We start from the raw sequence: 23852 nt of genomic DNA on the forward strand, positions 1-23852 counted from the left end.
CCTTTGTGCACGTCACACACAGTATCGTGCATCTCAGACTTAACCACAAATGCGTGCAATTGTTAGGTGTGTTGGAGGTTCTATTGCGTATTCACGCCTCCATTGTTGTACTTCTACAACGTTCTCGAATTTCAAATACCACTTCAGAATGGTCTTGCAACTCCTCGATGACAACTGTGCTTCCGCCATTTTCTTCGACTGTCCTGCCTGTCACGTGGTGACACTAGCATTCATTTGATTAACACCATCTTTTGAGCAAACATCATACTACACGTTGCTACCATAATCCAATTCAACTTCAAAAAGTAATACATAGATAACATCTCTTAAAATGTGTATTTTTTTTTTGGCATTCCCTCCCCCTCGCTGTAGTATGTGTAATACATTATAACATAGCATATATTATATTAATGATACATATTAATGTATAAAAGATATTAAATGTTTTGACCTGAGAAGACAAAACCATGTTTATAGATAAATCTTAGCCGAGGCGACGTACTCACTCTCTAGACTGATATTATTGCATCACTGTGAGTAAAACCCCTTTCAAAGCACAGAGAAAATGAATCCCATTTTTACTCAGCACATCACATTGTTTGCGTGATTATTATATTTGTGTGTGTGAGTGAGTGTGTGTGTGTGTGTGTGTGTGTGTGTGTGTGTGTACGTACGTACATGTACTTAATTTTTTTTAAAGTCTATATTTAGAAGTTTTGGACTCTTTGCAAAGCAGGCTGCTCTAAGTGACATATCCAAGAGAAGAAGACCTAGAAATGACTTACCAGTGAAATTCATTTCATTCTTACATGATGGGGGCTTACATTCTTACAGAATGTTTTACTTTGGCTACCTACATAAGTAGTGTTTTGTAAGTGACATTTATGACAATCTCTGGTCCTGTTCTCAGATAACAATCAAGATTCTTTTTATATACACTGTGGATCTGGGAGGCAGAAGCCCTTCTCTCTTCTACGCCCTCATTTATACTTACTTGCTGGTCCATTCCTGTTTGACTCCTACTTCTGCCATTTTCCCCAGAATCTTACTCCCCACCTTTCTCAAACCAGGTGCAACTTCACGGAAGTCCTTTGATAGTTAAGAAGAAAAAGGTCTATATCACCTTCACCTAGTAGAACTGAAAAGGGGGAGATAAATCATGACCAACAGTCATGAGACAGAACAGTGGAATAATAGTTGGTATTTGTCCTGTCCCAAGTACTGAGCAAATTGCTTGCTATATAATATTATCTCATTTGATCCTTATACCCTGTTTCCCCAAAAATAAGACCTAGCTGGACAATCAGCTCTAATGTGTCTTTTGGAGCAAAAATTAATATAAGACCCAGTATTATATTATATTATATTATATTATATTATATTATATTATATTACATTACATTACATTATATAAGACCCGGTCTTATAGTAAAATAAGACCGGGTCTTATATTAATTTTTGTTCCAAAAGTCTCATTAGAGCTGATTGTCCGGCTAGATCTTATTTTCAGGGAAACATGGTAATCATCATGCAAATCAGCATTTGTATCATTTAGTCAGCAGGCATTTTTAGCAGAGAGGGATTAATGCAGGGAATTTCGGTGCACAAATGTGAGTAGGATTGGAGGAACAAAAGACAGGAAGTGGTGCAACTCTGAGATCTGGACACTGTACTGACCTTGGGCTGGAGAAATAAAAGCAGAGAAGAGGCTGATCCCCAGATATCCAGAGCTGCTTCTGCCTTTGAGCTGGCCCTCATGCGCCTGTGCTTACTGATGACATTGCTTTTGGCACCAGCACTGTAGGAACGACTCTTGGCTCCCACTGCTGGAGGTACCACCACCATAGCTAACGCTGTGGACCCCCAAACTTCTCAGGTGTGCAGTATGGATGCCACAGCTACTGCCAGAAGCACAATTGCTTCCCCTCTTCTCCTGCCTTAAATCTCACCTGAGTGACTCTAAGTGGAACTCAGTTGGCAAAAGAGTCCAGAAAAATGTAATTTTCAGGTGTCTAGTCTTGGCAGTCCCAGGAAGGTGATAGATGGGTTGGGATGGGTCTAAGTACCGATGGAAAGTGCCTGGCCCAGCATGGTCATCTCACTTTAACAGCTGAGAAAACTGAGGCTCGGGTACATGATGGTAACTGTCCTTTGTAACACATCTGGGATTTGGATTCAGGTCTGTACATCTGAAAAAGGCAGAGATAATGAACCTCATTTAAATAAGGCAGGGGGAAAGATTTTCTGCCCTCCTCTGCTGTGAAGGAGAGGTTCAGCTTGGACAACACCACTAGGAAATGTTTTAAAGTGCATTTGTGTGTACATGTGTGTTGTGGGGGGAGGGTGGGTAGGGACAATCAATAAATATATTAAGAATTTAGCACTTTATGATTATTGTTAGATAGGATTTTTACAGTTTTTCAAACTTAATTATTAATGTATTTTGTCGTCATTCCCTAAATAAAGTAATAACGTTGAATAGATGGTCATTTTGATTTTAATATATTAAAAAATGAATTTATCAAGTTTTGCTAAAAAGTACCAAAATTTACATTATTATTTTTTTTTCAAACTAAATGCTTGAAATAGTTTGGAGCATATACATTCTCAAATCCAGACTTAATGGCTTCTATGTTGAGATACATTTTCTGTTGGCTCCCTGTGAAATACAGAGAAGTAATTGTGTTGAGTGGTTACAGGATCCTTTCATTGGCACCATCCAGGAGAAAGACCATTTTGATTTTGGTCTGAGCAGCCACAGAGCCTTCTGTCTGGTTCTGTGTGTCACTTGAAAGGTCTCTTATTCGGCATGTGTGTTTTGAGGAGTCTAGCCATTGCTGTGGAAGAGCTAAAGCTCATTATTTGTTTCTTGTCACTATAAACAGCTTATAAATAAACGTCTCTGTCCTTGTCAGTCTTGTTTTATCTTCACACATATTTACCTTGCCCTGGGCACAAATCCCTACGTAGATGGATTAACTCTGACACTTAAAACTGAGATTTGTCGTCAGCATGGAAGAATCTCAAGGACGTTAAATTTAATAATAGGAAATTCTATTTTGTAATGGATGCCAGGATAACATGTTTTGCAAAAGATATCAAGATTTCACGTTTTGCCAGTTGTTTGTCATTAGATAGATACATCTGTCAAATTCTGGCAGAATCTAGAACATTGGTCCTTAAACTTTTTGGGTGATAGAATTCATTCCTTGAGGTGGGGAGGGCTACATAATAAGATACACATACAAACTCCATGTAATTTTCAAGGTTCATGGAGACCCTGAAGCCTACTTGTTTAAGCATTCCTGTTCTGGAAAAAGAAAGACAGCATACTTTCTGGCAGTATAATTTATTTTCATCCTCACTCATCTTTACACTGAAAAATATTTATTGAGTGCCTACTTTATGCGACTCTGTGAAATAGCACTAGAGAAAGTCTCTGCCCTTTGGGAGCTTACAATTTGTTAGAGAAGAAATATACAAATCACAAAAATGCATGTACAGTTATGACTTTTATATGTTCTTGAAGGAGAGTTATACTTAGGGGGATTTTTAAAAATTATGAAAACCTAACATGCATACAGAAAATTACACATGAGAATAACTGCTTGATGATTTTTTACCATCCAAACACCTGTGTAACCAGCACTATTATGGGAAGTTTTGCCGAGCTGCTGAGTCAAGGAGGTTGGGGAGGGTTCCCTGAGGCTGGATGCTGGAGCTGGAATCTGAGACAAGAGCAGGCAGAGAGAGGTAGCGAGGCTAGCCTCTGTAGAGGCCTTGGGATGGATGGGAGAGGGGAGAATTCATGAAAATGATAAAAGGCCAGTGTTGCTCAAGCATTGAGAGTGAATAGAAAAGTGTTAGAAATAAGCCCAGAGAGAAAGATGGGGCCCGACCTCATTACACACCTGAGCCTTGTTGAGGATTTTGGTCATTAGACAAGTCGTTTTTAGAAAGGGTGATAACAAGGTCACGTTTATAGTGTTAAGATGATACTTACTGTTCCATGGAGAAAAGGTAGAAGAGGATGGAAACAGACCATGGAGCCGGCTATCATATGAGTCCTGGCAAAAGAGAATGGGAGCTAGAGCCAAAGTGGTGATATGGAAGTGAGTGATTTCAAGACCTATCGGGAGGTAAAATCAATAGGGCTAGAAGGGTCAGTATGATGGTGAAGGAGCAACAGATGTCAAGAATGAAATTTAGGCTTGTACAGTTTCATGAATTAAAGTGCGATGCTCTGAAATAAGAATCACCAGGACTTTAAAGGTTTGAAAGGGACAACTGTTTGGGTTTGTGTTATGTTGAATTTGTGGTACCTTTGAGAAGTTCAAGTGTAGGAGTCACAAGGATTGTTGGATATAAGTCAGGAGCTGGATTAGCTGTCTGGACTGAAATACAAATTTCTTAAAGATGTTAACTGAAATATGAAATAGAGATGGGGCTGTTTAGATAGATAGTTTAGATAGAATGCAAAGACAAAGACAGAGCTGTGAGAAACTCTAGCATTTATCTGGCTTAGTTGAAGAGGATTAGCTTTGTAAAAAAGAGAAATTGTGGCCATAGGGAAAAAAATCAAGAGAGTGAAAAATCTGCTTACTAAATGGTTCCCTTCTCTCTTCATTCCCAGAATGCTAGAAGCCAGACTTGTAGCTCCCAGGCATGAGATTAGGGAATCTCATTGTAAGAAATGGACAGATACAAGAGGAAAAACCTACAGATACCAACTTTCAAAGGATCCTCAAATGAAATGGTTGAAACTACCCACACTGCTTTGCTCCACATGACAGTGGAGCCATCTGTTAACATGCTTGCCATCCAGAAGTTTCTGTGTTTCTTTATGCCTAATGCTTAAATATGAAGAGAGAGCTGTAATCCCTGTCATTTGAGGATAACTTCGGTTTGGAAAGCTAAAGACTGAAACAAATATTTAGGAATTTTGTATGTGTGGGTGGGGGACTCATAGGAAATAGAGACCATATAAGAAACAAAGAAAAAAATGTTTAAAGTATAATTATCATCTTTGGAACAATGAAAAATTTGATATCAAAAGTGAAGGCTAAGAGTTCTTAGACTTTCGATTAATGAGGCAGAATTTAAAATAATCAGTAGATGGGTTGGAAGATAAAGTTAAGGAAACCTTCCCCAAAGTAGAACAAAACAAAACAAGTATATGGAAATAAGGATAAAAAATTTTCAAACCTGGATATCAAACATTCAATGAATGAAATTTCTAAGGCAAAACCCCCAGAAAATGCAGGAGAGGAAACTATTACAGAAATAATACAAGAAAATATTCCAAAACTGAATGATCCAACTTTATAGATAGAGAACCCACTAAGCTAAGTTTCATATAGTCCCATTTGTTTATTTTAGCTTTTACTTCCATTGCCTTTGGAGTCAAATTCATAAAATGCTCTTTGAACCCAAGGTCCATAAGTTTAGTACCTATGTTTTCTTCTATGCAGTTTATTGTGTCAGGTCTTATGCTTAAGTCTTTGATCCATTTTGAATTAATTTTGGTACATGGTGACAAATAGCAGTCCAGTTTCATTCTTTTGCACGTGGCTATCCAATTCTCCCAGCACCATTTATTGAAGAGGCTGTCTTTGCTCCATTGTATGTTTTAGCTTCTTTGTCAAAAATTATCTGTCCATATTTATGTGGTTTTATTTCTGGGTTCTCAATTCTATTCCATTGGTCTATATGTCTGTTTTTCTGCCAATACCATGCTGTTTTGATTATTGTGGCCCTGTAGTACAAGCCAAAGTCAGGAAGTGTGATACCTCCATTATAGTTCTTTTTCTTAAGATTGCTTTGGCTATTCGGGGTCTTTTGTGGTTCCAAACAAATCTGATGATGTTTTGTTCTATTTCTTTAAAATATGCCATTGGGATTTTGATGGGGATTGCATTGAATCTGTATATTGCTTTGGGTAATATGGCCATTTTAACTATGTTGATTCTTCCAATCCATGAGCACGGAATGTCTTTCCATTTCTTTGTGTCTTCTTCAATTTCTTTCAGAAAAGTCTTATAGTTTTCAGCATATAGGTCTTTCACATCCTTGGTTAAGTTTATTCCTAGGTATTTTATTCTTTTTGATGCAATTGTAAAAGGAATTGTTTTTGTATTTCTTTTCTGAGATTTCATTGTTGGTATATAGGAAGGCAATGGACTTTTGTGCGTTGATTTTGTAGCCAGCAACTTTACTGTATTCGTTGATTGTTTCTAATAGCTTTTTGGTGGAGTCTTTAGGGTTTTCTATATATAGCATCATGTCATCTGCAAAGAGTGATAATTTAACTTCTTCATTCCCAATTTGGATGCCTTTGATTTCTTTCTCTTGCCTGATTGCTCTGGCAAGGACTTCCAACACGATGTTGAAAAGCAGAGGTGATAGGGGACATCCCTGTCGTGTTCCTGAACGTAGAGCAAAGGGCTTCAGTCTTTCTCCATTAATTATGAGATTAGCAGAGGGCTTGTCATATATGGCTTTTATTATGTTAAGGTATTTTTCTTCTATAACTATTTTATTAAGTGGTTAAATCAGAAATGGATGTTGTATCTCGTCAAATGCTTTTCCTGCGTGAATTGATATAATCGTATGATTTTTGTCCTTTATTTTGTTTATGTGATGTATCACATTGATGGATTTGCGTATGTTGAACCATCCTTGTGCCCAGGGGATGAACCCCACTTGGTCGTGATGAATAATCTTTTTAATGCATTGTTGTATTCGATTTGCTAGAATTTTATTTAGGATTTTTGCATCGGTATTCATCAGAGATATTGGTCTGTAGTTTTCTTTTTTTGTGCTGTCTTTACCAGGTTTTGGTATCAGGGTAATGTTGGCCTCATAAAATGTGTTGGGGAGTACTGTTTCTTCTTCAATTTTTTGGAAGAGTTTGTGCAGAATTGGTATTAGATCCTCTTTGAAGGTTTGGTAGAATTCACTAGTGAAGCCATCTGGTCCCGGACTTTTGCTTTTGGGAAGGTTTTGGATGACTGATTCAATTTCGTTACTGGTGATCGGTCTGTTTAGATTTTCCAGTTCTTCATGGTTCAGCCTTGGAAGGCTATATGTTTCTAAGAACTTATCCATTTCTTCTAGGTTGTTGAATTTGGTGGCATATAGTCCTTCATAGTATTCTTGGATGATCCTTTGTATTTCTGTGGTGTCCGTGATAACTTCCCTTTTACGTTTCTGATTTTGTTAATCAGTGTCTTCTCTGTGTTTATCTTAGTAAGTCTAGCCAAGGGTTTGTCAATTTTGTTAATCTTCTCAAAGAACCAGCTCTTTGTCACATTAATTTTTTCTATTGTCTTTCTGTTCTCTATTTCATTTATTTCTGCTCTAATTTTTGTTATTTCCTTTCTTCTGCTGACCTTGGGTTTTACCTGTTCTTCTTTTTCTAGTTCTTTAAGGTGTAACATGAGGTTATTTATTTGGGAATTTTCCTGTTTCTTGAGATAGGCCTGTAATGAGATAAATTTCCCTCTTAAAACTGCTTTCGCTGCATCCCAAAAATTTTGGTAGGATGTATTTTCATTGTCATTTGTTTCTATGTATCTTTTGATCTCTCCTCTAATTTCTTCTTTGACCCAGTCCTTCTTTAAAAGTATGTTGTTTAGTCTCCATGTATTTGTTTTTTCCCGCTTTCTTTTTACAGTTGATATCCAATTTCAAAGCCTTGTGATCAGAGAATATGCATGGTATGATTTCAATCTTTTTAAATTTGTTGAGACTGATTTTATGTCCCAATATATGGTCTATCCTTGAGAATGTTCCATGTACACTAGAAAAGAATGTGTAGTCTGATGTTTTAGGATGAAGTGCTCTATAAATGTCAATTATGTCCATTTCATCTAATGTGTCATTTAGGGCTACTATGTCGTTATTTATTTTCTGTTTGGATGATCTATCCATAGCTGTCAATGATGTATTTAAGTCCCCTAGTATAATTGTGTTTTGGTCAATTTCTCCCTTTAGTTCTGTTAGTAGTTGCTTGGTGTATTTCGGTGCTCCCTGACTGGGGGCATAAATATTGATGACTGTTATGTCTTCTTGTTTTACAGTCCCTTCACCATTATGAAATGTCCATCTTTGTCTCTTGTTATCTTTTTCACCTTGAAGTCTGTTTCATCTGATATCATTATGGCTACACCTGATTTTCTCTGGGCACCATTTGCTTGGAGTGTCAATTTCCACCCTTTCACTTTGAGTCTATGCTTGTCCTTGTAGCTGAGATGTGTCTCTTGGAGACAGCATATGGTTGGGTTTAGTTTTTTGATCCAATCTGCTACTCTGTGCCTTTTTATTGGTGAGTTCAGTCCATTTACATTTAGGGTGATTATTGATATGTGAGAATTTCCTGTCATTCTATCTTTAGTTTTCTGGTAAGGCTGTGTCTCCATTGTTTCTTTGCCTTTTGTTGTTGTCTATTATTTCTGTGTGGTGGTATTCTATGATGTTTCCCTCTGTTTCTTCTTTTATTTCAGTATATATTTCAGTTCTGGATTTTTTTTGAGTGGTTACCCTTAAGTTTATGTAAAAGTAAGTTTGATATTTAGAGTATTCCATTTTCTTCAGCACGCTTACTTTCTCCATTCCCATATTCCGGTTCAGGCCTTTATTCTCCCCCTTTTTGAGTTTTGGTTGCCACAAATTGTCCCTGTTGATGGTGGTCGAATAGCCTCCTTTAGTATTTCTTGTAGTGCAGGTCGTGTATTAGAAAATTCCCTCAGCTTCTGTATGTCTGGAAAGGTCTTTATTCCTCCTTCATATCTAAAGGATATCTTTGCTGGATATATTATTCTTGGCTCATGATTTCTCTCTTTCAATAGTTTGAATATTTGGTTCCACTCCCTCCTGGCTTGTAGAGTTTCTGCTGAAAAATCTGATGATAATCTAATGGGCTTTCCTTTGTAAGTTACCGTCTTCTTTTCCCTGGCTGCCTTGAGGATTCTTTCTTTGTCGTTGATTTTAGACAGCTTCAGTACAATGTGCCTTGGAGAAGGCCTGTTGGGATTGAGGTAACTAGGTGTTCTATTTGCTTCTTGGATTCGAGGGTCCAGTTCTGTCCACAAATTTGGGAAGTTCTCATCGACGATTTGTTTGAATATATTCTCTGTTCCTTCTCTCTTTCTTCTCCTTCTGGTATGCCCATTATTCTTATATTGCTCTTTCTGATGGAGTCAGAAAGTTCTTGTAGAGTTCTTTCATTTCTTTTAAGTCTCAAGTCTCTTTCTTCTTCTATCTGTGTCATTTCCAGGTTTCTATCTTCGATGTCACTGATTCTTTCCTCCATCTGGTCAACTCTACTACCTAAGCTGGTTATTTCATTCTTAATTTCTTCTATTGAGTTCTTAATCTCCAGAAATTCTATTTGGTTCTTTTTTAAAATTTCAATCTCTTTCGTAAAATGCTCATACTGTTCTTTAATTGAGTTTCTGAGTTCATTTAACTGCCTATCTGTGTTTTCTTGTATCTCGTTGAGTTTTTTCAGAACTGCAGCCTTGAATTCTCTGTCATTTAAGTCACATATTTCTGTATATTTAAGTGCCTTTTCTGGAGATTTTTCACTTTCTTTCTGAGCTATCTTGTTGCCTTGGTTACTCATGGCGATTACTGGTTTACTATTTCTCTTCCTAGACATCTACAGGAGTGACTTCTGCAACAAGTTGATAGGAAGAGGTCTTTCTTTTGTTCAGCAGTTCTGTTTACTCCTGCAGGGAACCGCCCAGATAGGTGGGGCCAGGGGCGGGGTGAGCTGTGAGAGGTGGCCCAGAGCAATGGCAGCGACCACCACCACAGCCTGTCCTGCTTCCACAGCTCTCTTCCCTTTGCCGGAACTAGTTGGGCTGTGGATTTGTGTTTGTGGGCCACAGTTCTCAAATATAGCAAATTTTCTGTTGTTTTGATCTGACACTGCTACTGTTTCGCTTCTAGCACCGGCAGGTGGGGGCGGGGCGAGCTCTGAGAGGGGAGGGAGGGGGCGGCTAGTCTCAGTGCCTAAGGCTCCGTTCTCTGCTCGGCAGTGCGGGCTTAAACCACCGTTTTCAGCCTTTTTCCCTCAGTCTTTTCTCCGAGGTCTCTGCCGTGAGCGTTGGGTTCAGCCGTGTTATATGCTGTCCCCTCAGCCCTGTGGAGCCCTGGCGGAGCCCTAGCAGTCCGATCTCCCGCAGCTGCGGTAGTTCCGGGAAGCAGCGAGCTCGGCGCACTGAGCTGGGTCTGAGTCCTGCGCCCGCGGAGCTGCGTCTCCGCCCGCTTCTCACTTTCCTCCTCCCCCCGCTCGCGCGCGCGAATCTCCCACCTGTAGGTGATTTCAGTCGGTAGTGGGCCTCTTCGTCTTGCCTGTCTGCTGTGCAGGGAGTCCTTTGTGGAGTTTTTGTTGTTCGATTCTTTGTAAATTCCAGGGGAGCTTTACAGAGGCTCACCTCACTCCGCCATTTTTCCGGAACTCGTGATCGACTTTTATATGTTCTTGAAGGAGAGTTATACTTAGGGGGATTTTTAAAAATTATGAAAACCTAACATGCATACAGAAAATTACACATGAGAATAACTGCTTGATGATTTTTTACCATCCAAACACCTGTGTAACCAGCACTATTATGGGAAGTTTTGCCGAGCTGCTGAGTCAAGGAGGTTGGGGAGGGTTCCCTGAGGCTGGATGCTGGAGCTGGAATCTGAGACAAGAGCAGGCAGAGAGAGGTAGCGAGGCTAGCCTCTGTAGAGGCCTTGGGATGGATGGGAGAGGGAGAATTCATGAAAATGATAAAAGGCCAGTGTTGCTCAAGCATTGAGAGTGAATAGAAAAGTGTTAGAAATAAGCCCAGAGAGAAAGATGGGGCCCGACCTCATTACACACCTGAGCCTTGTTGAGGATTTTGGTCATTAGACAAGTCGTTTTAGAAAGGGTGATAACAAGGTCACGTTTATAGTGTTAAGATGATACTTACTGTTCCATGGAGAAAAGGTAGAAGAGGATGGAAACAGACCATGGAGCCGGCTATCATATGAGTCCTGGCAAAAGAGAATGGGAGCTAGAGCCAAAGTGGTGATATGGAAGTGAGTGATTTCAAGACCTATCGGGAGGTAAAATCAATAGGGCTAGAAGGGTCAGTATGATGGTGAAGGAGCAACAGATGTCAAGAATGAAATTTAGGCTTGTACAGTTTCATGAATTAAAGTGCGATGCTCTGAAATAAGAATCACCAGGACTTTAAAGGTTTGAAAGGGACAACTGTTTGGGTTTGTGTTATGTTGAATTTGTGGTACCTTTGAGAAGTTCAAGTGTAGGAGTCACAAGGATTGTTGGATATAAGTCAGGAGCTGGATTAGCTGTCTGGACTGAAATACAAATTTCTTAAAGATGTTAACTGAAATATGAAATAGAGATGGGGCTGTTTAGATAGATAGTTTAGATAGAATGCAAAGACAAAGACAGAGCTGTGAGAAACTCTAGCATTTATCTGGCTTAGTTGAAGAGGATTAGCTTTGTAAAAAAGAGAAATTGTGGCCATAGGGAAAAAAATCAAGAGAGTGAAAAATCTGCTTACTAAATGGTTCCCTTCTCTCTTCATTCCCAGAATGCTAGAAGCCAGACTTGTAGCTCCCAGGCATGAGATTAGGGAATCTCATTGTAAGAAATGGACAGATACAAGAGGAAAAACCTACAGATACCAACTTTCAAAGGATCCTCAAATGAAATGGTTGAAACTACCCACACTGCTTTGCTCCACATGACAGTGGAGCCATCTGTTAACATGCTTGCCATCCAGAAGTTTCTGTGTTTCTTTATGCCTAATGCTTAAATATGAAGAGAGAGCTGTAATCCCTGTCATTTGAGGATAACTTCGGTTTGGAAAGCTAAAGACTGAAACAAATATTTAGGAATTTTGTATGTGTGGGTGGGGGACTCATAGGAAATAGAGACCATATAAGAAACAAAGAAAAAAATGTTTAAAGTATAATTATCATCTTTGGAACAATGAAAAATTTGATATCAAAAGTGAAGGCTAAGAGTTCTTAGACTTTCGATTAATGAGGCAGAATTTAAAATAATCAGTAGATGGGTTGGAAGATAAAGTTAAGGAAACCTTCCCCAAAGTAGAACAAAACAAAACAAGTATATGGAAATAAGGATAAAAAATTTTCAAACCTGGATATCAAACATTCAATGAATGAAATTTCTAAGGCAAAACCCCCAGAAAATGCAGGAGAGGAAACTATTACAGAAATAATACAAGAAAATATTCCAAAACTGAATGATCCAACTTTATAGATAGACAACCCACTAAGCTAAGTTTAGCATAATATATTGAACAATTAGATCCATACCAACATCCATTATAATTAAATTTCAAAACATTACAGATTAAGAAAGAATTTTTAAAACTTGGAGTGGGGGAGAAATAGGGGGTAAAAAGAGAGAAAGAAAAAAGCCCATGCACAAATGGTGACAAGTCAGAATTGTGGCATTGAACTGCTTAACAGCAATATCAGAGAGAAAAATAAAAATGAAGCATTGACTTCAAAATGCTGAAGGAAGATTATTTTGAATTTAGGATTTTTATGCCCAGATAAATTATAATTATATGTATAGAATAAATAGATTTTCAAAAATTCCAGCTCTCAAAAAATGTTCCTGCCATGCATATTTTCCCTGTTAACAACTGGAAGTTACGTTCCACCAAAACTGCAACAAGAAGCCATGAGACCTGGAAATATGGTATTCATCATATAAAGAAGTAAAACGAATTCCCTGGATCATGGTGAAGGGAGCTAATTAAAGTGACATCTGTCAAAGCACTAGACAAGAGACCATCCAGATGAGAGCCTGTGGGCAGAGGGCTTCAGGAGGGATGTAAATGGAACTTGTAAATTATTTGAGTATTCATCCATCTCGGGAGGGGTTTTGCAGCTGTCTCAGAGAGTTTGGACGAAGAATTAATAATAAGCACAAAGAAAACTAAGCAACCAATAGCTACATAGAAAACTAAGCAATTTTCATCTCTAAGAAAATTGTAAAACCTGTGCAAGAATAGAATTGTATTTCTTGAACACTATATAGATTATCTGTGAACAATATTTAATAGTTGTGTTTATACTAAATAGTTATCCAGAAATTTGGTGTAAGGACAGAGACATATCAAGTCATTTATTTGATGTAAGTGTACTGAAGAAATGGGGGAATGTAAGTTATGATGGTGGCTTTAAGGAGCCGTTTGTGCCCTGACCAGAGTGTGAAGGCACATATAATAAAGAGGAAGGGAATGGAGACAAGGGGCTTAGACACCTCTCGTGAAGTTTGGCTTTGAGTTATAAAGGACAGACTGGACAGGAGATGAAGGAGATATGTGGAGTCAAGTAGGGGCGTGTGTGTGTGTGTGTGTGTGTGTGTGTGTGTGTGTGTGTGTGTGTTTAAATAGGAGAGACTTGAGAATGTGAAAAGCTGGTAACAGAATTTTCTATGAGGACAAGTTGAATATATGAGAGGTAGGAGGGTACTTAATGAAAGTCATTGAGAAGACCAGAGGTGATGGGACCTTCATAGCGCAGGCAGAGGGACTGACCTTAGTTGTAAGGACAGATCTGTAAATAACAGAGACGGAGATGCTGGTAAATTTTATTTTGGGTGCCAGGAAGATGAAAGAATTACCATCTGATGGCCACTTTTTCTTTGGAAGGAGAAAACAGTCATCTGCTGAAGCAGAGGTACAGTGTATCAGAGGGCTGCAAAGTGAAAAGAGTTTAAAACTGCTTTGCAGCAATAGAGTACCTAGATCAGAGAAGGGTGGTAGGATTGCTGGGCCATGTTGTGGGTCCACTGTGGCTTATGAACATGAATTTCTAGTGTAACTAATATGCTTTTTGTGTAACTCTGTCTGGTACTGCTCAGCCAGCTGTTGAGGGCCAGCTCAGAAACCTGGATAGTTGGATTCAGCCATGCATGGGGTCTTGCCAAAAATACTGAACACAAACCAGAGAGTTGGAGGAAGTTTTGAGTACCGGCATGCATGCTACTGAGATGACAGGAATCTACAGTGAGTCAGGGAGGGAAAGGAGAAAGGTGAGGAGCTGATGGAAAGTTGCAAGGTCCATAGACAAGTAGTATTCTGGAGGTGAAAGGAAGCTGGAATGGAAGTGGTTGCATAAGCAATAATAGTAATAGCTAACATACATTGAGTGCTTACAATGGGCCGGGTCCTAGTCTATGTGTTTTAAATGTATAATTCATTTTATCCTCCTAACAACCCTTTGTGGGAGGTTCTAGTAAAACTGAGAAGTAATGTGTTTCACTCACACAACTCTTCAGGAGAGGAGAAGGGGTTCATGGTCAGGCTGTTTGGCTCCAGAGCCTGCATATTTAGCCAGAAGGCCATGTCGAAGCTTTTTGAAGGTGAACAGGAGTGGCAAGCAGGAAGGAGAGGAGATTGTGGTGAGAAAGCAGAGTGTTTGGAGGTGGTTCCTGATGGTAGAAACATCTAGAGTGTGACCATGATGCGGGTTGCTGCATGATGGTGAGTTTATTAGGAAAAAGGAGAAGGACTGGGCGGCCAGGGAGGAAAGGGCATCCGAATGAGAGCTGACATCAAGTTACAGCAGAACGCGGCTGGTGAATCGCAGACCTAGGAACTGCAGAGTAACGCCATCATTGGGTGAATGGAATTGAACAGACATGGTGCGCATTGTTATTTGTAGACTGCTTGCAGCCGCCACTAGATTGCTGGCTTCTTGAGGCCAGTTGGTGTTAGGTTATATTTCTGGGCCTGGCATGTATGTGTGACTTAAATGTTTGGTGAACAAATGAATACATAACAGATATGCATTAACTGAAGTGGAACTTGTTTTGGTATGCTTTTTAAAAGCCAGTTGATAATTTTCATTTTCTTGAATGTCTTCCTTGTTTGTTTTTTTGTTTTTTGTTTTTCCCTATAGGAAAGTCCATAACAGTGGTGAAGACTCGGATCTAAAGCAAAGGAGGAGGTAAAAAAAAAAAAAAAAAAAGACCCAAAATTGGAACAGGAGAGTCAGGGAGAGGGAGGAAGGATTAGCAGATTAGCATAGCTCAGAGTTGAGGCAAGAGTAGGGCATTTTTTTCTTTGTTTTATTACTGGCTACTTTCAGAGTATTATAAAATTCTTTTTTCACTTTCTAATACCAGTTTTGAAAGTCTTCATCTGGTTCTCAGTCTTCCATTCTGTAGCATCCTTACCATTTTCTTTTTTTCTGCTCCTTTGTATCTTAGAGGAGCTATCTCGGTTATTAATTGCTACATTAAAACCACCCCCAAATTTGGTGGCTTTTAAAGCAATAACAACCATATATCTCTTTTATAATTCTGTTGATTGAACAGGCAGTTCTTTAACTAGTCTTGCTAGTATCAGATAAAGCTGCATTCAGATGGTGGCTGAGATTGGATTAGTCGAGACCTTTCTCCATCATGTTTGGTGTCTTGGCAGAGTGGGTGGGGGCCTGGAGCCTCCCTCTCTCCATGGCTAGCCTAGGCTTCTTTATATGGTGGCTGAGAGGAAGCAGCTCTCAGCCCTGTTAAGAGATAATCCAGGAACTGGTAGAGTATCCCTTCCACCTCATTCTATTGATAAAAATCAACCATAGGACCAGGGCAAATTCAAGGGAAGGGAAATAAACTGTACTTCTCTCGATGTGGGGTGGGGGGTTGATAGTGTGACAGGATTTTGTGTCCATGTTTAGTCCACCCTATGGGCTTGTTGCTTTGTCATGTCAGACTTCTGTTGGAAGTGCTTGATGTTGTGGTCCTTTCCGGGAGTATGGAGACATTTACCTGAATCTCCTTTCATGTTTCTTTAGACTCTTCCAGATGTCTGGCTGAATTATGAAATAGTGACTGGGGGAGGGATAATACGTATGCTCAGATTAGTAATTGTACTATCGAATTCATTCCAAAGAACCGACATGAACCTTTCTGAAATGTTTCATTTATCATAAATGTGGGTTTTTCTTTTTCTCTCATTTTGTCTTCAGGTCGCGCTCACGCTGTAACACAAGCAGTGGTAGTGAATCAGAAAATTCTAATAGAGAACACCGGAAAAAGAGAAACAGGTAATATTGGAATATTGTAGTTAACTGGAACTCCAAAATCAGACGCTGCTGTCGGTGGTAAAAGCTGGGTGTCCTAATTTATTTTTAAGCCCGATTTTCTCATCTGTGTTTAAGAAGGAATCTGGCAGTACTTTGAAGTGTTTTAGGAAACCTCAGCTCTTTGAACTGAGTTTCTTATCTTTATAATAAGATGATTAAACAACTCGACAATGAGGTTCCTTCTTGTTAATTAAAAAAAAGAGATAATCTGTATTTAGGTGCAACGTGTATTGAATTTGTCTAAGGGTGGTAAGAAATTTTACTGCTGGTAGAGGGATTTCTCCCTAAAGTGTCTTTTAACATGACATTACTATATTTTACCCAACCAAAAACAAGAGACTCATTGTTTCATAGATTCCACAGTTTCAACTTCATGTATAGGTCCATGCAAATATGTATTTATATTCATGTCTCGCACACACCATTAGGTAGGGAAATGTAGTCAGTTGTTCATATCTTTAAGACTCATTTTTAAGAGCTTGTAAATAACATCATTTGATATGGAATCAGTATTAGTTTTGTCTTTTTAAAAAAATTTTAAGTGTGTTTTTCCAGGACCCATCAGCTCCAAGTCAAGTAGTTGTTTTAGTCTAGTTGTGGAGGGCGCAGCTCACAGTGGCCCATATGGGGATCGAACTGTCAACCTTGTTATTAAGAGCACCGCGCTCTAACCAACTGAGCTAACTGGCCTCCCCAGTATTAGTTATGTCTTAATTCATTAATCAGTTCCCCCTGGTTACAAAATACTTGAAAACAAGTGTTCACATAGTGAAAAAGCACCAGGTTGGGAGTGAGAGGGATTTGGTTGCTGGTTGGACCAGTTTCTAATCCAGTGGTTCTACCCCGAGGGCAATTTTGTCCTCCCCCTCCACCCCCCAAGGATATTTGATATTGTTTTGAGACACTTGTGGTTGTCACACTTGGGTGGGGGGATCGCTACTGGCCAGGGATGCTGCTAAACATCCTACAATGCATAGACCAGCCCCCCACAACAAAGAAGTATCTGGTCCAAAAATATGTCAGTGGTGTTACTGTTGGAAACCTGCTCTTACCTGATGTGGAACTCTGACCTCTTTGCTTTTCCTTTTCTGGGTCGTCTTTTTCTCTTCTGTAAAATGAGGAAGTTGGATGAGATAATCTTCAAGGTCCTTCTTTCGTGCTTGGAGCCCTTGTGCTTGGCACACACTGAATCAGCCTCCCTCTCTAACTACAAAGCCTGTGTAATAATAGCCCAGACAGCATTGTGACAGTGGACCATTTTCTTAGGAAAGCTTTGTCTGTGGAGCCTTCTTAGGGGCTGGATTCACACTACATAGAGGTGTGTTATGACACTCTTCTCAAGGCAATTATTTCAGTTTCTTCATCTGTAAAAACCCAAGTGTGGAGGGCAGCTCTCCCTGAGTGCCCTCTTCCTGCTCTAAAAGTCAGTATTTGCACAAACAATGCAAAACCAACAACCAATCCCCCCCATCTGTACTTATTGATCAAGCCAGTATCTTAACAAATATTTTTCTGTTTGGCTTGGTGTATTCTAAATTGTGCTCATAGGTACTCTGATCTCAACTTCTCAGAAGGTGGGCTGTTTAAACAGTGTCTTTGGCGGGGGGCGGGGTGGGGGGGAGAAGGGGTGTGCCCGTGGTGACATTTGCTGTTCAAAATGAAACACTGTGTCAAGGTTGCCAACAAATCCTTCAATAGCTCATTACTGATCTAGTTGCATTGGCTTCAGGATTCCTTGTATGTGTTTTCTCCCTCAATAGTTTCACCCCTCCCCCTCCCCATGAACATTTTCTAAGGTTGGATTTCTTTGTATTGTATAAATAGTATGTGTTAGAATGATGGTGGTTCTGAATGTTTAAATGCTAATGCATTTTGTAAGGCTATTAATGAGAAATCACTTTCCAAATACGCTCTGACACAAAGGCTTTCAAACTCATTTATTTTTACCTGCAGAAATATTGCTCTAGGGTTTCATAAGTTGCCTGTGTCTGCAGAAGGTAAGGTCTAGAGTCTAGCTCTTAGGGGCATAGCAAAAAGTGAGCAGAGGAAGAAATATGTATGTCTTCCAGTTCCAGTCCTCACTCCTGAAAATTCTCGTGCAGCAGGCGACAGTGAGTGCAGGTAGAGGCTGCAAACACATGACTGCCTCTGGGTGCCACTTGCCTATTATGCCATGCTGCCACTAACCCCTCCACCTCATTATTAGCCTTTTAAATTTTGCCAGAACCCACTCATTCTGCATCAGGATGCCTAGGTCTGAATATATAAACTGTAGCCCTGCTACATGTCCCAATGTCTTCTGTCTGTGATCAGGGCGTGTCTCCTGATATCTGACTTACTCCTTGTGCAAAAGTCTCTGTTTTTAGGAGGCTGAGAGAATGCATCTCTTCAACTTCATCTGTCCTCCCTTATCTCAGGGACAATGTGACCGAGGCAAGGTCTCCACAGCATCCTCCGTGCTTTCATTAAAGGACTCTTGTAACTCTAGAATGGGACAAGCTGCATCTTGAACATGCTAATGTTCTACTTCCTGCCAGCAGGCCTCTAAATTCAGCCCTGGATGCTTCATCACTTTCAAAACCAGAGCCTGCACACCACACAGCCTGCTTGCCCATCTCCCATTGGGACCTGGAGCCTGAGGCAGAGGGGTAAAGACTGTGCAGATTTGCTTTTCAAACTCTGTTTTGAAGCCTATGATGTGTCTGTCCAGTGGAACTCTGGACAGTCAGATGGGTTTACTTTCTGGGGATTACGTGAGGTCTTGAGGATGTTGTTCTCTTTGCCACTCCTCCTGCTGAATTGTGGTTTTTTTTCCCCCAAACATAAGGACATCTTTCCTGTTAAGTTTCAGCCACTCTGTAGAAATACTCTTTTCACAAAGTCTACCCACTGGAGCTTAAGTGGCTTTGCCATTGTCATGGATAACAATTTAAACACCTCTCACTTTGTTTGAGGGGAAGCAAAAGGTAAAGCAACATTTACAAATCAACTTTATCCGAAGCAGTAGCTGTGGCTTCTAACAACCATTAAAAACAAAGTCATAATCCACATCAAGTCTGGAAGGCTAATATTATAGAAACAAGGGTTCTGGAATAGTTTCAGTTTTCGAGAAGTGTCACTGTAGATAAGGATCCCTCTCTCACCTTTGTGTCCAGACCTGTTGAGGTGACATGTCTGAGGGTTCCTTGGTCAGTTGTGCATTAACTATAGGGTTTTATTCTACATGGTTTCCTCCAACACCAGTAGGCCTCAGCCTCCTCCTATTCGGGGGGTATTGGTTTATGTCTTTGTTTACCCCTTTCTACTTCAGTTGTTCTTTCTTTACTATTTTCATCATCTGGATGAGTATCCTACAGTTTTCTAAATTTTGATATTTGAGATCTAGTCATCAAAATGGTGGCATGAGGTGAGCCTCTGTAAAGCTCCCCTGGAATTTACAACGAATCGAACAACAATAACTTCACAAAGGACACCCTGCACAGCAGACAGGCAAGATGAAGAGGCCCACTACTGAATTCACCTAAAGGTGCGAATCTCGCGATTGGGGAGGAGGGAAGGGAGAAGTGCGGAGACGGAGCCGCACGGGCGCAGGACGCAGACCTATCTCAGTGCTCCGAGCTCGCTGCTTCCCGGAACTACCGCAGCTGCGGGAGATCGGACTGCTAGGGCTCCGCTTATGGCCCACAGGGCTGAGTGGACAGCATATAACACGGCTGAACCCAACGCTCACGGCAGAGACCTTGGAGCAAAGACTGAGGGAAGAAGGCTGAAAATGGTGGTTTAAGCCCTCACTGCCGAGCAGAGAACGGAAGCCTTAGGCACTGAGACTAGCCGCCCCCTCCCGACCCTCCCAGAGCTTGCCCCACCCCCACCTGCCCGGTGCTAGAAGCAGAACAGTAGCTGTGTCAAATCAAAAGAACAGAATATTTGCTGTTCTGAGAACTGTGGACCACAGACACAGATTCACAGCCCAACTAGTTCTGGCAAAGGGAGGGAGCTGTGGAAGCAGGACCGGCTGTGGTGGTGGTCGCCGCCATTGCTCTGGGCCACCTCTCACAACTCACCCCGCCCCTGACCCCACCTATCTGGGCGGATCCCTGCAGGAGTAAACAGAACTGCTGAAACATATGGGCTCTGAATCTGGAGCTAGAAGACCTTTGGAACATCAAAAGCTCTCCGCATACCCACCGGGACACTGCGCCCTGTGACCCAGGCGAACTATTAACAGAGGAGAAACCCGTCTCCCAGGGAATCCCCCATTGTGTGAGAAGCTGGAATAGTGCAGAGAAATCATAGCACTACCCTGTGAGAGAGAAAAAAAGACTGCAGTCGGAGAGAAAATAAAACATTCTACCAACAAGTACTAGAAAACAAAAGAAAGACCTCTTCCTATCAACCTGTTGCAAAATCCACTCCTGCAGATGTCTAGGAGAGAAATAATAAATCCGTAATTGCCATGAATAACCAAAGCAACAAGACAGCTCAGAAAGAAAGTGAAAAGTCTCCAGAAAAGGAACTTCAAGATATGGAAATATGTGACTTAAATGACAGAGAACTCAAGATTGCAGTTCTGATATTTGAGAAGAGAGTTTGTTACTCGCTTTTTATAAAAAGCTGGAAGCTAGAGCACAGTTTCTTGTTACAACATCTAAGATGACAGAAAGTCCTTATTTCCCCCTTAGCATGCTACTCTGCTTATGTCCCCATCTTCTCGATTCTCTGGACTCCCTTTTTAATCTATCACATTATTTTTCCTTACCCAGGTCCTTTCTCTTTTTTTCCCCTAGCTTCTTTCCTACTCCTTCCTTTCTTTAGCCTTTTCTGAATTCCATCTATACTTAAAAGAAGTCAATGATGTGTCAAAAAAACAAAAGCAAAAAAAGATGAATACAGTGAAGTGGGTCAGGATCTTGCTTCTGCCATGTACTGATATATTTCACCGTGGGCAACGCTTTTAACCAATTTAAATCTGAATTTTCTCATTTTTAAAGTGGGGTGTAATATGACCTATTTGTTCAATGACTTACTGTAAAGATCAAATGAAATATAAGAGGTGAGAGCACTTTTGTGTATAAAACCACACAGTATGAGATCTAATTTTGTAGTTACTGCCACTTCTTTTTGCCTGTCCCTCCTATTTTCCATCCCCTTTCCAGCTTTTTCCACTTTTTTTTTGTTCTGTCTTCCATTCTTCCACCTTCCCTACCTTTACACATTTGTATTTTTAGACCAGTCATTTTTATCCTCTGATTCATGGATAGGTTTTAGGGGTCTCATAACCCCATGAAATTGTTTGTGAACTTCTGTGTTTCCAAGTGTTCAGTTTTATGGTGATAGGGTCTGTAGCTTTTATCAGGTTCTTAAGTGGGTATCTGTGTGACCCCCCCCAAAAAAAAGTTACGGTTATTATTTAAATAGTGAAGGAACAGATTGATATTGGGAAATGAAATTGGTAATTCAGTTCACTGGTAGGTTTAAAAACTAAAATGCTTAAATTTTCTGTAGAGATCATTTTGCTATACCGATTTCTGGAAGTTGGTTCAATTAAATTCATTAGATTGGGAACCTACCAAGTGCAAGGAGTATGAAGTTAATGATCTATATGAATATTATTAGACTGTATTAGTTTCCACTAGTTAGAATTTTGCATCTTGTACCTAAGATCAGAAGGATCAGCCAGCTTGTCTCTAGAAGTTTGATTAAATTCGTGGCCTATGGGCCATGCTACCTTTCACAGACCAGTTGTCCCTGAAAATACCTGGAGCTTAATAAAACATTCTTCACATTCAAAGAAACCAGTCTGTGAAACATCCTTTGTGCTATTGATGAAAATCAGCAGTCCTTTGAGCATTCACCAGGGAGAATCTGTGGATTACTCAGTCATTAGCTTTGATGTGTGGCTAGGCTTTTAGGATTTTGAAGTGGGAGATTTGGAGGGAGTGGGGGCAGTGACTCAGAGAAGCAGTATGGTGTTTTTTTGCATAAGCATAAAAGTGAAGGTAACTCTGGAGCTTGGCCAGGATTAAGAGAGTTAAGAGAAATGAGAGAATCTGGGGTAAGAGCAGGACAAGAGTAAATTGGCAACAGGAGACTGGACCTTTCCCTAATTCTGGGATGTTTGCATCACAGATACATGAGTTATGTGAGGCTGTGTGTGTGCCCATGTGTGCCCATGCCAGGGCAATAGACCACGGAACAAAGAAGTAGGGAGCCTACGCTAGGAAGTTGCATTTGACCCTGCTTTGAAGAGCTCTGTGTCTAGGAGGTTTGTAAATATCCAGGAGATAATGGATGTGCTTTGAAAAGCAGAAAGTGCTCACGCATAGGCAGGTACTCTTAGCTTCATGAGAACAGTCAGCACTGCTCCTTGTTAGCTGAAGTCCCTTTTGTATCTGTAAAAGGGGGCCCAGCTCCCTTTAACAAAAAGGATGTCAGTGTTTCTAACATGAATTGGCGCTGCCACAAATGTTGTTTGTTTCCTTCTGCCTTGTAGATGTCTTGTAGAATCTGTATCTGCATAATGGATTAAGATGGTTTTAAATATGTTAAATATGTTCTGCAAGGTCTTAAAAATTATTTTTCTTAAAAAAAAATAAAAAGAAGAAACTGTCCTCTGTGGCACTGCAACTAGCAGGGACAAAACATCTAAATAGGGCAAATCTAGGTGATCATGATTTTGGTAGGGTTTTGTTGTTGTTAGAGTGGTTTAAAAAAAAAAAAATGAAACAACTTTATTGTTCCCATGCCCTAGGCTAAAAAAGTGTGTTTTGGGTGATAGCAAGCTTAAACCAGTGGGGGCGTTTCTTCCAGATAGCCTGAAAATAGGTAACTGTTTTCTTGCAAACATTCTTGCCCTGCTTCTGATTTAGGTAAGGGCTGCAAACTAGGTGAAAATTGTGGGTCTGGAGACAGCAGTTCATACAGAGCCAATGGAAACAGATAATGTTCACCATGCTACAGATTGCAAGGGTTTCTAATTTCCACTTTAGTAAATCATCTCAAGATTTAGACATTTGATATGGATGATTTAGGGCTTCCAGAGCATAATCAAAGTTGACAAAGATAACTGGAAGTGCAAAGCTGCAGCAACTGAGGAGTGCCAGGAGATTACTGAGTGAGAGCGAAGCATGTTGAAAAATTAGGAAAACAGAAGGGGAGTTTGAAAGGGAAATTGCACCAAAGGTAGCCAATTTTGTAGGGAGAGCATAAAGAGTAAGTGGAAGAGACAGAAGCTACCTTTAAGAGCAAATAAGAATAATTTATTGATGGACGGGGAAGGCTGGGAAAAGCAAATGAATTTTTTGCCTGCTGGTCTTCAGGGAGTATGTTGACAGATGCCTGGAACCAACATAAATTTCCCTAGGGAAGAAAAACTACTGAAAAAGAAAAAAAAAGAAAGATTGGTTTATAGCAGGTGATCCAAAAATGAGTGCAGTTGATTGGAAACACAAGTCTACAATCAGTTGGGACCTGCAGGCTTAATATTAGCAATGGAGTGACTATATGAAGCAATTGTCTGGAAAGCTGTGCTATAGCTGAAGAGTAGAGGTTTGTTTCAGTGTGTCTTTTTTTTTTTTTTTTTTTTTTTAATTTTATTGGGGAATATTAGGGGGCAGTGTGTTTCTCCAGGGCCCCATAAGCTCCAAGTTGTTGTCCTTCAATCTAGTTGTGGAGCGTATAGTTCAGCTCCAAGTCCAGTCACCGTTTTCAATCTTTAG

General features: G+C 40.1%; 1 protein-coding gene across 2 annotated transcripts in view; it reads left to right on the forward strand.

Annotated features, from left to right (window-relative positions):
• EPB41L4A (erythrocyte membrane protein band 4.1 like 4A) overlaps window positions 1-23852 on the forward strand; it is a 235008-nt gene that overhangs the window by 183520 nt on the left and 27636 nt on the right. For both annotated transcript variants that reach the window (XM_019727789.2, XM_019727788.2), the window contains exons 16-17: window positions 14950-14997; window positions 16018-16095. In XM_019727789.2, coding sequence (XP_019583348.2) covers window positions 14950-14997; window positions 16018-16095 — 126 coding nt within the window. The remainder of the gene's footprint in view (window positions 1-14949; window positions 14998-16017; window positions 16096-23852) is intronic.

The sequence above is a fragment of the Rhinolophus sinicus genome, linkage group LG03, assembly GCF_036562045.2.
Source record: "Rhinolophus sinicus isolate RSC01 linkage group LG03, ASM3656204v1, whole genome shotgun sequence".
Taxonomy (NCBI): domain Eukaryota; kingdom Metazoa; phylum Chordata; class Mammalia; order Chiroptera; family Rhinolophidae; genus Rhinolophus; species Rhinolophus sinicus.